Genomic DNA, 13,656 nt, shown 5'->3' with positions numbered 1-13,656 from the left:
TAGGTTATGTTATACTTTACACCATGTAATATTTTTATGTTTTATGAGTGGGATTTTTTCCAGCACTCTGCTCCAGAAGTAATTTCCACTGCTCAATTCTGTGTGCAGTTTTGTAGTGAAATTGGTTTAATAAATGATGGGATTTCTCAAAAAACTGAAATTCCATTTTTGATCAATGCTAGTTTTGACCACTGCTGCTGGACAGGATTTGTCTCAGAATAGCATGTTAATATACAGAGCTATTTTTTCCCTTATCTTTCTGAACTTTCTCATTGAAAACATTGTTAGTTTATATTTATGTGCTATAATAGTTAAGAAGAGAAATAAGAACAGCTGGAGATATTTTAGAGGTCTAAATCTTCAAACCCTGAAAATGTAGCTTGATTTAAAAGTGCATGCATACTGCTTTTACCTGGCACCCTAAGGAAATAAGGATTATGCAGCGGCACTCTTCATCTTCCCATCCTTCTCTCAGCCCTCCTCTCCCTCAGTAACTTTTGAGCCCACTGGCAATTTGCACCACTTCTGACAGAGAGGAAACGAAATCAAAGCAAGCCTGTGCAAATCACCTGCAGCTGGGTAGGGAAGAGAAACAGAGTGGTGCCCCCACTGAGTGCCAGCCTGCCTGGCTGGCATCAGCACCTATGTGTGTGCACACACACGTGTGCCCCGACGCTCACACCAAAACCACCCAGCCCGCAGGATGATGCATACATGGTCTGGTACGAGCTATCGTATGGGTTTTTCCATATGCAGAGGTATTCGCAGGGCATGGGAGCGAGTGAAGGGCAGTGGGTGCTGGGACCGGCGTATTGCTGGGGAGCGAGGCTGTAAGGGACAAGCAGATCTCAGCTTATCATGGGAAAGTGGGTGCTGTTGCAATATAAGACATAAATTCATGCAGCCAGGCTTCCTTAGGGTTTTTGGCTCATGGAAGTACTTATTTCCACCATGCAATATTCTTATATCTTGTCTGGGTAAAGTTTTTTTTCTAAAATGGTCATTTAATCTATGTGGTGGGAAGGGTAGAAGAAGGAGAGTGTTGCTTGCATTAGAAGTGACGTTGCCCACTCTTGTGGAGGAAAAGGTCTTCATACTTCTATGGATCAGATTCTGCAATTATACAGCTTTCTTGTTTGGCCAGTTCATCTGCTAAACCTGACACAAAGCCAGAATGAAAACAGAGATTTTCCCATTACAGAATACCAAATCTATGATAAGCCACGCCATGAAAATTCAGTTTTTAAGGAGGTGGGGAGAGAATGAGGGAAACTCCAAATGCTGCTGCAAGATAAGCAATGAGTTTTGCAGTGCTTCTAGAATCTGTTTTTCAGGGATCTCATAAACAACAACAACCGTAAGCCAAGGACCAGTGGGAGAAGAAAAACAGCAGAATTTGGGATAGGAAAATCTAAGCGAAGTTTGAGCAACAGTTTTAGCCTGTCACACCATCTGCGCGGTAACTTTGGACACAGCTGGGTAAAGTAAGTAATTGCTGCAGAAAAAGGCCTGTGGATATTGTACTTAATCTGTGGGTCTGTTTTGCACGGCGATGCAGGGAACATCATCGCTGATCTTGATTATGTTCGTATTTTTTTCTTATACTACAAATTCCCTCACTATAAGTACTCAAACCAATCACCACTTCTGCTTTCCCTACCATCAAGTTATAGTATTAAAATGTATTTATAGATGGAGTAACAAAGTTCTCTGAAAGGCAAGTTGTATTCTGACAGCACTGAAAGAGACTATGCTGGTTTTCTCAAAGATTACTCCTTAAATAGAATATGAATATTGTAATCTATGCATCATTTGCCATGAGGCACAAGATCACTGATAGCATATATTTTTATGTATATATATATAGTCTTCATCATAACTGCAGTCTGTGAAGTTCAGAACTTCAGAATTTAAAAAACAAAGCAAGAATACAAATCAATGGAGGCTGAATTATATTTGTTGTCTCAAAAAATCCAGTGGATTTAATTGTATCCCTGACACTGCTTATTGGCCAAACCCAAAATAAAAATCAGAAGCAAACAAACAAGTTCTCTGAATAAATCCTGCATTGCCCCAATTGTATGAGCTGCCATCTAAGCTGCCTGGTTACTATCCAGGCCCAAATCACATTCCCGGACAAGAAGTAACCCATGCATCCCTTTTGAACCGTCCTCTCCTCTCCTTGATCTTCCTTTACCTCCCACCTGGCCCTCCTGCAGCTCTCAATTAAATTTCTTTTAAAGCACTTTCTTACCTGCATAGTGGTCAAACACAGTGGGCACATATTCCTCTGGGAAGGCATCGTTGGCATAACTCATCAGCAAACAGGTTTTCCCAACTGCACCATCCCCAACCACCACGCATTTTAACATCTTCTTCGTGTTATTGCTGCTCCCGTCAGTGCAGTTGTCATCTTCTTCCTTGCAGTTCATTCTTGCTGCTGCTGTCGTTGCTGCTGCTCTTGCTGCTCCCAGGACTTCCAAGTGCACATGAAGGAAAAATGAAGTGCGATTGTATTGACTTTTCCTGAGTTCGGAGGGGGGGGGAGCAGCAAATCTCAAACTCAGGAAATCATACTAATGTTTCCAGGCTGTCACAGCCGCTTCTAACAATTACCAGATCAGTCAAGAGAATCATTGAGGTGAATAAATTAAATATACAGAGACGAATATCATAAAAAAGCAATCTGTCCTTTCTCGTTCGTCCGAGTCAGGAAATCCTCATCCTGCCCCGGAGTTCTCAGTATTTATTGCGACTTCAAAAATATCAGCAGCCTGCGGCTTTGATTCGTGTCTGCCTTCCTCCAGCTTGGCTGCAGGAATCAGGGATTCCTGTTAAATCCACTCCATTTTCCATTTCATTTCTAACATGGAGGAGAGCCTGGAGGTTTTTAATGGAGTTTTTCCTTTCTTTCTCCAGCTTGCTGTGTGTCAGGAAATCATGGGTTTCCTGCTGAATTCCATATTAGGATCAGTGGGCTTGTGAAGGGCTGCAAACAATGGGAGCTCTGTGTGTATTTGTACTTTGGAGGAACTCTGCCAGGACATGGAGAAAGAAAAACACTAGAGGTCTCTCTGCAGACCGAAGTTTTTAGGCTTCCTGCTCCATCCCGCGCCCGAGCTGCTCTCCGGGCTGCCGGCACTGAGACGGGCAAGGAGGATTTCGGAGAGGCTGTGAAAGACGCGGGTGTTGGACCTAATGGCCAGGCAGGGTACAGGGAGGCTGCAAGCTGTGCCTGTGTCTCAGGGTTGCCTGTTGTTCCCAGGCGTGATCTCCTCTGATCTTGGGATAGGTATTTTCTTACATTTGGGAGGGAAAGGTGGGAGGTGGGAAGGCAGACAGGAGGTATAGTGGGTAGGTAGACTTTAACGTCAACTTTCTCTGTGTCTGTAGCGCTTTAAAGAACTTTGTTAGAAATAATAAATAATTGATTTTTTCAATTCAGGCACTCAGAAAGTATCTATCATCTCTTGCATTTTCCCTCATCCACTCAAAAAAAGAAAACGAGGGTTTTTCCCCCCCCTAGTGTAAATATGCAAACACAGACAGAGGTAGAGAGAAAAAAGAGGAATTAAGAGTTACAGGAATTAACAAATTAAAAAAACCCCAAACCACCACATAGCAGTCTGTGGAAAACCAGCTTTGAACAGTATGATTCCTGCCCCCTCGTCTGTTTTGTTCTGGTGTTTCACATGCCTCCTAAGTCTTCTTTCAATTTAAATATATAACAGTCTATATGCACATGAAGGGCCAAACTCCATGCTCCCTCCACAGGAAAGATTTTGCAATTTCCAGCAGAAACAAGCCAGACATTAACATAAACCCCAGTACAGCAACCCAGCACATCCTGCTGGCTGCGTTTCCCTTCCACGAGACTTGAAGGCTTTGAAAGGGGGAAAGAACCGGTGCTAAATGCTCCCCCTGACTTGCTCATGCCTGGCCAGAAAGAAATGCACAAAAGCACACCCAGGCTTGGAGCAATGCACACCTGAAAGCATAAAGACCAATACAACCTTAAAAAGGAACTGTCTTAGCCCCAAACTGCATATCCTTCAATGTTAGCAGTGAAGGGGCTCAGCAAACCCATTCGCAGTTTCCCCTGGACGGGCGAAGCCCCATGTCTGTCGGAGCGCTTCAGCAATCTAACTGTATGTTGGATCAGCTCTCAACACCTTCCCCAAGAGGTGGTAAATGGATAAAACCTGTGAACAAGGTTGAACAAGGTTTTTCTGTTTACCTGGAGAGTCCCAGAGCTCCATTTGCCGCCTCTTATCAGGAGTCTTGGTCATTCAGTGATTTGTGCACCATGTCCCACGTTCTTCATCTTCTTCATGTCCTCCTCCTCCCTGTTGACAACAGGGATCTTAGAAGGCAGTGTTAGGCCCAGCATCACACCCGCTGTCACAGGGCATCACTAAAGGGTTTCCCCAGTTAGGAGTTCAGGTGGCATCTTCTTAGCTTCAAAACCATAGCCCAGGGCTGAGGTTTATCCAACATAACTTGTAAGGTCTGGGCTCCTAAACCACCATTCTCCAAGCATTTACTCTGCTGACCATTTCCGCTATCAGCAGCACAGTTGGGTCATCCTGGAGGGCATCAAGTGTTACAAGGTTTTGTTCTTTAAGCTTCTTTCTTGTTGCAATTGGGGCAAACTCCAAGCTTGTGCCTCTGGTTAATACATAGCTGAGTAGGTGCACTGATACCCCCCTATGCCTTTGCTTACCAAGCTAGTGACCTTGTTGCCCAATATATGAGTAAGTGCATATTGTTCCAAGGTAACAACAGAGCCTGAGGAAGCAAAAAAATTCCAATAATTCATGGTTCAGTTCCCCATTGCATCTATCAGACAAAAGCAACAGCTATCTCACTTCCCATTTTACACAGGCATAATCTATCTGCATGCTTTTTCAACATCAGACATACCATAGTTAAGGCAAGCCTTAATGCCAGTTAGGCCAGATTTAGGCCTAAATCAAAATCCCTATGGCTCATTCCTCCATGCTCAGCAGGGCTGTGTTGCTTTGACAATAAAGCTGGGCAAGTCTCAGCAGGACTGTGTACACCTCAATTTCTTTTGCAAGAGGTTAAACAATGACATTCCCTGTTTCTCTAGATGCTTTAAGATACTTTATTCTCCTCTCCACATTTTTAAAGGTATTTCAAAATTGCTTACAGGGGTTAGCTTTTGTGATACTCACACTATCAAGGGGCTGAATGGGACGGTCTTTGCAGACCCTTCAAATTCTAAGCTCTGATGTATGGGAAGCTTTGTAGGGAACCAGTTTTAGTTAAGATGCATCAATAAAAGAACTTACATCCCTTAGCATGCATAAAGGAAGTGCAGTTACACTGTTAGAGCCTATCTAAAGGCTTGCCTGGAAGAGGCCAACAGGATGAGTTTATCTTGAAGGTGAGGAAGACTGACATCTTTCCTGTACAGCTCAAATTCAGTGCTACATTTTTGCTTTACCTATATAGGTGATACATAAAGCTTTAGAGGAGTTATGATAAATTTATAAAATAAGACCTATATCTGGACTAAAAACATGTTTTCTTTAATCTCATTACTTTAACTTGGTTTGGAATCATTCAGATCAGCTAGACCAAAACATCTTAAGAGCTGGTTTAATTGCAACAGAGTATAATCACATTGTTTCACACTTCCCTCTCAAGAGACTGAGACATTAACCCCTCTGCTACTCTGGGGTTGTACCTTTTACTTGCAAAGTTGGCCCTGAATCTGCTGTGCGAATTAGCAGCCAGTCCTGTCGTCTAGCAGTCTAGCAAAGTTTGAGAAAATCCTGTTGAGTTTTACAAAAAATTTCTTAACCTGCAAATTTCAAGTGGCAATGGTTTAGGTTAAGCTGACCCTTCTGCAGTTGCTGTGCAAGTTTCAGCTCCCCTAAGACTGCTTCTGCACGATGGAGCTGCCTATGAGCCCCAGCATGAAAATCACAGGGTTGCTGCTAATGATTAGCAAAGCTCAGAAGGTCTGGTGATTTAAACTGGATCCAGGGCTTTTTTGCTCTTTCACTAACCAGATTAGAAACGGTCAGATTTGCTCACAAGATCTCAGCCTTTCCCATCTCACAAATCCAATAACAGCAGGGTGGTTCCAAGCTATGAAGTTTGGAAACATGTGGCTGAAGTAAAAAAGTGAACCCAACTAGTCTGAATGCTTGGAAAACTTGTTTAAATGCATGTGGTTCTCCAATATCCAACCCAGTCTGTTTCATACTTGTTTTACAAACTTCTAGCCAAGACCATGTCAAGAATGGAGGCTAAAAGAAACCATAATAGATACGGGCAGGTGCTATTAGCACTGTGAAAATGGCACCTGAGGCACTTTCTAACAAAGTTTCTCAAGTAAAGAGCTCTGCTCTAGATGAAGTGCCTCTGACCTTTTGTTACTTAACATAATAACTGGCAGCAGATCTATTCCTGGGACTGCAGAGTATGTGCAGCTCCCACATGTCTGTGTGGAAGCATCAGCTTCATCTTCATCAGCACAGGTCTGACAGGGCGGTCCCTGGAGCTGCTTCCTTGGGGATTAGCAAGTTCAAGGCTGGTGCAAAAAATTTTGGTAAGAAGATCTGTAGGAGATGAAGGACTTGCAAATTTGTTAATTAGCTCTGCAATGAGCAATATGTTTGCCAATTAACTCTATTCTATATTTCTCTGCAGGCTTGCAGATGGAAAAAAAGGCTATGATGCTGTATTGTGCTCCCCCTGCTCTCTTCGTAGAATCATAGAATAGTTTGGGTTGGACGGGACCTTTAAAGGTCATCTAGTCCAACCCCCCTGCAATGAGCAGGGACATCGTCAACTAGATCAGGTTGCTCAGAGCCCCGTCCAACCTGATCTTGAATGTTTCCAGGGATGGGGCATCTACCACCTCTCTGGGCAACCTGTTCCTCTTCCCCTGGCTAACCCTGCCACTCCCATGTTTCTCCCCAGTGCCTCCTCCAATGCAGTGGTCTTCCTTCATGCAACCTTATAAGCTTAAAAATTGAAAGTCAGAGGAATTTTCTCCATTAACTGGTTTCCTTACCAGACCTGACAGCCTGGATTTGATAGGGCCCTCATCTTTCCTTAGACCTTGTCCTTCTAAACCATCTCCTTCACCATCCCTTGTCCTAAACTGAGCAGATCTGTCTCTACATTCTCACCCATAAAAGGCAGCTCCATGGAGTGGGGGATTTTGAAGGTGACTGCACTACCATGAAACTTTTCTCCCCACCTCTCGCTTCTAGAAACAGCCTTGTCCAACCTCCCTCCTTCCATCTTCCAGTGTTGATGTGGGAATGAGGTTTCTGGCACTGCTGCTGAACTGTAAATTGACTTCAGGCAAATTTTGTCACTTTTTTTTTTATCCTTTGTCTAATCTGTTTAGATTGTCAGAGTATTTTAGGGCGGGGATTGTGTCCATATTGGAATGAGCATAGCAGAACCATATTAAGCCTATCACTGTGCCGTTCAAAATCAGGTTTCCCTGGCCATCAAATTCAGGACCTTTCCTGGACTATGATACAGTAAGAGACAGACACTTGCAATTAAATTAATTTGGGACTTTAAGACATCCCTACAGTCACCATATTCTCAGGGGAGCCTCCTGGACCCCTCGTCCTAGATTAAGCAGCCTTGGGGTGGCTCCTCTTTGTTCTTGGGTTGCCTGTATGGCCCTCCACATTGTGCTAAGAATAATTGAAATGAGGGGACTTTGTCCTTATTCCCTCCATCCTCTCTTCCCCTTCCTTGCTGGCAGCACATTCATCAGCCTCCCACCCCAGTGAAGTGGTCACTGAGACCTCAAGTGAATTTGATTTATTGAAAAGCAGAAGCAGCAAATGAAGAAGGAAAAATAACATTTAATGGTGACCACAGGAGGGGTGGAAGTGCTCTGTGTGAAGCCTTTTTAGAGGCAGCTTGCTGAAGGGCAGGTGCTGAGGTTCAGCTTTGAGGCTTGTTGAGTGAGAGCAAGCCTCTCTACAGCCATCACACACCATCAGTCACGCTGCCACCATCACCACCACCATGGTGGTCCATGCCAGCAGCAGGGGGTTCCCTGTCTCATGATGCTGCCTTGGATAAAATTAGTGTCATTGGCTTTCCCTTTGGAAATATGAGCTTATAAAACAAATGACTTTTGGGACATGAGGTCAAGCAAAGGAAGATTCATGTCCTGTCCATCAGAGCACCCTCTTGCTTCCCAGAGACAGCTGCTATATAATGAAAATTCCACATGGTGTATTTGTGTGTTCGTGAATGGGGACGGCTGTTTTCAGCTAGGAGGGATGGTGATCATCTTGTTACCTTACAGTTCATTCTGCATCACTGACTGTAGATAGTGCTGTGTTACTTACCCATCCATACAGCTGGTGGTACTTTTCCAGGCTCTGTATTCCCAGCTGTTCTGTTCATAGGTATTTGTATTTGGACTTTGAGGATGAGTTTTCCTTGGAGGTGTGAAAGTTGCCTCTGGATGGCGGAATATGTGCATCTGGCACATAGTCTGGTGCATCCCTCCATTTGCATCAGGGGTCTCTCATTTCCTTCCAGAAAATTGCTGGCTGTTGCCTCTGCCTTCTCTCCTTTCTGGTTTTGTTCTTGCATAGCTGTCTCATCATAATTTTTTTTCTCCTTTCTCTTCTCTTCTCTTCTCTTCTCTTCTCTTCTCTTCTCTTCTCTTCTCTCCTCTCCTCTCCTCTCCTCTCCTCTCCTCTCCTCTCCTCTCCTCTCCTCTCCTCTCCCTTCTCCCTCTCCCTAGAGTAGAGCTGAGGTCGGAGAAAAGCTATTTACCTCTCTCCCTGTGACAGTGGAGAGAAGTGGACTTAGGTAAGCATTCAGCCGGGGATTAGCATAGCAAGAAAAATATCACTTTAGGCAATTTCTTCCTCCCTACCTATGGTGTTTTCCATAGACGATTTTCTAAATTACATTTATTTTAGGATGAGCAATACAGCAGGAGGTTAAATAAGGGGGAACCTCACCTATGCCTCTTCTGCATCTTGAAATGGCATTTGCCTTTGCAGATGATGAACTGCTGGGAATGTAAAAGGGCTGCAATCAGGAAATCAAGCTGCACTGAGGGTACCAAAATTGTGACCAATTAGCACCGTGCGTACATTCACTCAGTGAAGTCATTAAAGGGACAAATCTATTTTGTTCACCTCTGCGTAATGCTTGGGACTTAACGTGCAATTTCTTTAAAAGCAGAGAAACTTCCCTGAGTTAGATGTGACCAAATGTAATGTCTCCAATGGGGAGGGGGGAAGTTCATGTCTAAAAACATGCCAGTTGGAATCTGTAGGTTTTCAGCTTCCTCCTTTTCAGGCCAAATTGCCAAGCTGGCTTTGTCGTTGAAATGAACACGCGGCTGATTCATAAAACGTTTATGCAGAGTTTTTACTCTCTTGGAAAGAAGGGAGCGGGCTGCTTCCAGGGAGGGAATGTGCTTTTGTGCTTCATGTGATCTTTCTGCCTCCGCTCAAAAATAAGCAGAAGGCTGGCACTGCCTCCACATTCCAGGAGCAGGCAGACGGGAGGAGACCAAGGTGGAAAACAAAGGGTTGTCAAGATTGCGACGGGTGGGTTTTCTGCAGTGTCTCCTTGCTGAGCCTGTTCTCAGCAAAGCCTTGTGGCAAAGGCACTGCAAGGAGAACTGGAAGCACCCTGTTTCCAAACCTGCTGCTCAGACTTGCACAAGCAGAGGAGATCATTTAAGCAATGCCCTTATCTCATAGGTAAAACAAGAATTTTTTCTGTCTGTTTACATTGCTAACCTTCAGGGCAGGGACCTGCTCCTGCATTGTTTGAAGGATGTGGGTCCACGGCAGAGCCAAACCAACTTACTTGATGATTGTCACCAAGAAAGTGTTTGGTCTCACCTCATAGTGAGCTTGTTAAAGGAGAAAATGTGGAGGAAACTCTTCTACTCTTTTTTTTTTTTTTCCTTCATGTTGATTTTCTTCTGCTGAACTCCCCCAACTGGCTACAGGGACAGCTTGGCTTTCCACCAGTGACAGAATTATGGGAGGAGCGCTGGCATCAGCAGGTTACTTCGCTTATTTTGTAGCAATTGGAAGATTTATTTGCATCACCAAATCATCCTCTTTTTTTAAAGGTGTGGTGGTAAAACAAGTGAGAAATATGGGCACCCTACCTAGGCTGCTGAAATGTATGCCCAAAATTGCATGAGGCCTAAGGTTAGAGCATTAGGTCGATGCCTCAGGACCTACAAGTACCTGACCATGCAATGGAAGGGGGAGGCAGAGGTGGGAAAACAGTCAAAGTCTTAATTTGCAGTTCTGCTGGCTACTCGCAGCCAATTTTTGCAGCCACAGCAAATGGAAGGGACTTCTTAGCATCTCAGCACTGGGGGAAAAAGGGGTCCGACTGTGTGTGTGGATGGGCTGGTAACTCAGCTCAGTGGCTGGTAATCTTTCTGCTCTAATGAACTGTGTGCCAAGATTTTCTTGGGGTCAAAAGCCATCAGACACATATTGAGTACCCTGGGCTGTCAGAGAGGGGTAGATGAGAGCTCCAGGGAGTGGCTGCAATGATTCTGCAGAGCTCCCCACAACGGGGACAACCAGGTGCCATCACCTTCAGCAGATCCTGGTGACTCAGTCCCTCTCCACCGTGGATGCTCATGTTACTGACCCAGCCGCGCTAGCACAGCCCTGCATCCCTCCTCAGCTACCTGTAAAGGGTTTACAAATTTACAAAGGGTAAATTGCACCTAGCTCCAGGGTGTGCTCTCTGAGCTTGTGCTGTGGGAATGTGTTCCTGCGCTCTCTAAAGCATATATCCCAGTGCTTTCCAAGAGATCTATGCAGGTTTTGTAGTGCTCAGCAGAGCTTTTGCTGCAGGTAACGCAGCTGTTAAGGTACCTGCGCTAATGTGTTTGGTTTGTGTGTGGCATAAGCTGCAGTCACAGCTTTGCAGACATGCCACGGTAGGCGTTCCTGGCTCTCTTAGGCTGATTTAGAAACTCTTTCACCCATCTGTGCCTCCTCTTTCTCATCGCTGTCTGGCTTATTCCTCCTCTGAGAGGGCTCTGACATCTTTCAGAAGGAAGCTTTGCTTATTTAGCAGTGGGCATTTCTGAAATTTAGGTACAGTGTATACCACTGGGGAACTGTGACTGTTAAATACTGCGGTATGGTGCTGTGCTCTGCGCTGTGCTGCCATCAAGAGGTGCAGCCCCATGAAGCTTTTAAGGGTCAGGGCTCCCTTTCCCAGCTCCCCCTTCTCCCACAGTGGCATATTTATGTCAAATGAGCCTGGCTGCACATTTGCCACTGTCTCGATGCTGTCTGGGTTTGCTTCCAGTCCCTGCCATCAAATGGCAGGACTCCCTGTGGGTTGTTTCCCTTAGTTCAGAAGCACTTGAGACCATGATGTCTTCATGAAAGTGTATTTTGCAACAGTGATATGTCAAGAGATTTAGCGGGCAAAGTTGACTCCTAAGAATTTCCAATTAAGTTTGACTTGGAGTCAAAGGTCCTGTAATGCATCAGTGAGGTTGTGGACTGTCCATCCTTGGAGGCATTCAAAAGTTGTCTGGACGTAGTCCTGGACAACTGGCTCTAGGAGGGAGCCCTGCTTGAGCAGGGGGGGTGGACCAGATGACCTCCAGAGGTCTCTGCCAACCTCAGCTGCTCTGTGATTCTGTGGTCAGATGCACCATGCACCTTGACCTATTCCTCTGTCTCAACATACAATCAAGTGCCATGTATATGTATTTTTTATGCCTCCTCCCACATGCACCTCTGAGGACCACCACTGCAGCATATTTCAAGAATTCGTACAGAGCCCTCTAGTTGCAATGGAAATCATGACTTTTCTGTCATTAGGATCTCACAAATATCATTGTTTCTGTCAAAACAAATACGATGTAGACTACAACTACGGTGAATGATATGGGGATCAGTTCCCAGTGAACTATTATTGACTGAGCTTGACTTCAACATCATTTCTTTGCTGTCTTCATGACACATTTGGTAATAGTCAGATACAGGTTGCTGTTTGTTACAGCAAATATCTAGGAGGCGATCAGGGGGATCTGTTCTCTTTCTTGTCTCTCTGATTTGCACCCTGCAGGCATCAGACCTGATTATTTGGCTTGCGCTGGCATGAACTCTACATTTTTTAATATACAGAGAAGCACGTAACTTCTCATCTGTGGAAGTGGTTTTTGGGCAGAGGCCCCCATGTCCTCTCTTCCAAGGGGTTCAGTACAGTATGGAGATGAACAGACTTCTCGAAACAAGTGGGTTTATTTAACATATGAAGCAAAACATTAGAGGAACTAACTTGAAAACAGCCAGCAGCTGATAAGCATCTGTAATTTAAACTTCAGACTTTGATGGACTCTGCTCGTCAATGACAGGAGCAGAACAGCCCCAATTTACGTGCTTTAACTAATGCAGGCGATCTGGAGACACAGTCTGCTCTCAGTAGGCATCACCCAGTAGGACTTTTCCCAAAGCCCTGGGCCTGCTGTGCCAATCTGAGCCCCGTGACCATATGTTGCACTGGCTTTTGTCAGGGGACCCAGATGTGAAGCCTTCCTTTTGTCACAGACTGACTTCTTTTTCCACTCAGGCATCCAAGCAGCCTGGGAGCACACTGCTGCAGAAACCACTCCGTAATCGTACCCTCCAGAGCAATTAATCTTTAATGCCTTGACGACAGAGCTTGTGATGACGGTGAAGCACAGCCATACTCTCACGTCTGGTCCTGAGCCCACCAGCCTTCATCACCATCATCAGCTGAGCTGAGAGCTCCACGTGGCAGGTGCTGTTTAGGTACACAGTAGCAAAGAAACCTGATGGCTTCCAAAAGCATTTCAATCCTTCCTGTCCTCTCTGCAGGTCTATCAGCCATGTCTCAGCCCTACCTGGAAGGGAAAGTGCTGGAGTCCTGGAAGATGTTATGTCTTTCCCACTGTCCTAAGCAAGAGCCCTCTCCTTTGGTGGCAAAAGAACATCAGGAATAAGATGCTCCATTTCAGCCTGGTACCATTACATTGTTTGAAATGCTCCAGTGATTTTTAATCCTTCCTTCCTTCCATCCTCAGAGCTTCACCCACTTTCAAAATGGCCATTGAAACAAATTTTGCTGTGTTAGTTACTAGATAAATAATATAAATAATAATCCCCAGTTAAAGTAATTCACTAACATCTGAATAACAGCATGGTGCACATTTCTCCTCTTTCTTAGGTGTCTTGAGCACTGCTAATTTTTTTACCAGATTGGAAGTACAGCTCAGATTGCCACCACACATTTCAATACCTCTTTCAATTTCACCTAGACCATCTTGGGCCATACTTTGATTAGTGGTGAAAAAAAAAAGAAAGAAAGAAAAGGAAAGAAAAAAAAAAAAGGAAACTTACTTTATAGGTTTTCCCAGAGAAGGAGCTGCCAAGCTTCTCAGAAAATCTGTCCCCATGAGATTTCCCAACTTTTTTTGACCAGGTTCAGTTATCAGTCCTTTTCCAAATTTGCACTGAGGTAAGGGGATTGGAAAACAGCCCACTGGAAAATCATATGAGAGTGGGTTCATGTGACAGAGCTTTCTGCGACTTGTCATGCCGTGAATAGCAGAGCAACAGCCTTTCAGCACTAAACCATGTCACTGCCTGCCTCGCT

At 44.7% G+C, this 13,656-nt stretch overlaps 1 protein-coding gene across 4 annotated transcripts in view; it reads right to left on the bottom strand.

The window, feature by feature from the left end:
• The window catches only part of RHOJ (ras homolog family member J), a 73,078-nt gene extending 59,626 nt beyond the window's left edge, over positions 1 to 13,452 (bottom strand). For 3 of the 4 annotated variants that reach the window (XR_009484058.1, XM_059819758.1, XM_009812919.2), the window contains exons 1-3: positions 13,401 to 13,452; positions 4,238 to 4,346; positions 2,255 to 2,476 (exon numbers count right to left, since the gene is read on the bottom strand). Coding sequence is in view for 3 of the 4 variants with exons in the window: in XM_059819758.1 (XP_059675741.1) it covers positions 2,255 to 2,476; positions 4,238 to 4,289 (274 nt within the window). In the remaining variant the exon portion in view is untranslated. Of the gene's footprint in view, positions 1 to 2,254; positions 2,477 to 4,237; positions 4,347 to 8,363; positions 8,395 to 13,400 lie in introns of those variants that run through there. The other variant, XM_059819759.1, reaches the window with a different exon arrangement.
• Positions 13,453 to 13,656: the final 204 nt, after the last annotated feature.

Source organism: Gavia stellata, chromosome 7, assembly GCF_030936135.1.
Source record: "Gavia stellata isolate bGavSte3 chromosome 7, bGavSte3.hap2, whole genome shotgun sequence".
Lineage (NCBI taxonomy): Eukaryota > Metazoa > Chordata > Aves > Gaviiformes > Gaviidae > Gavia > Gavia stellata.
The sequence above is the reverse complement of the archived record's forward strand: the minus strand, read 5'-3'. Positions and strand labels throughout refer to the sequence as shown.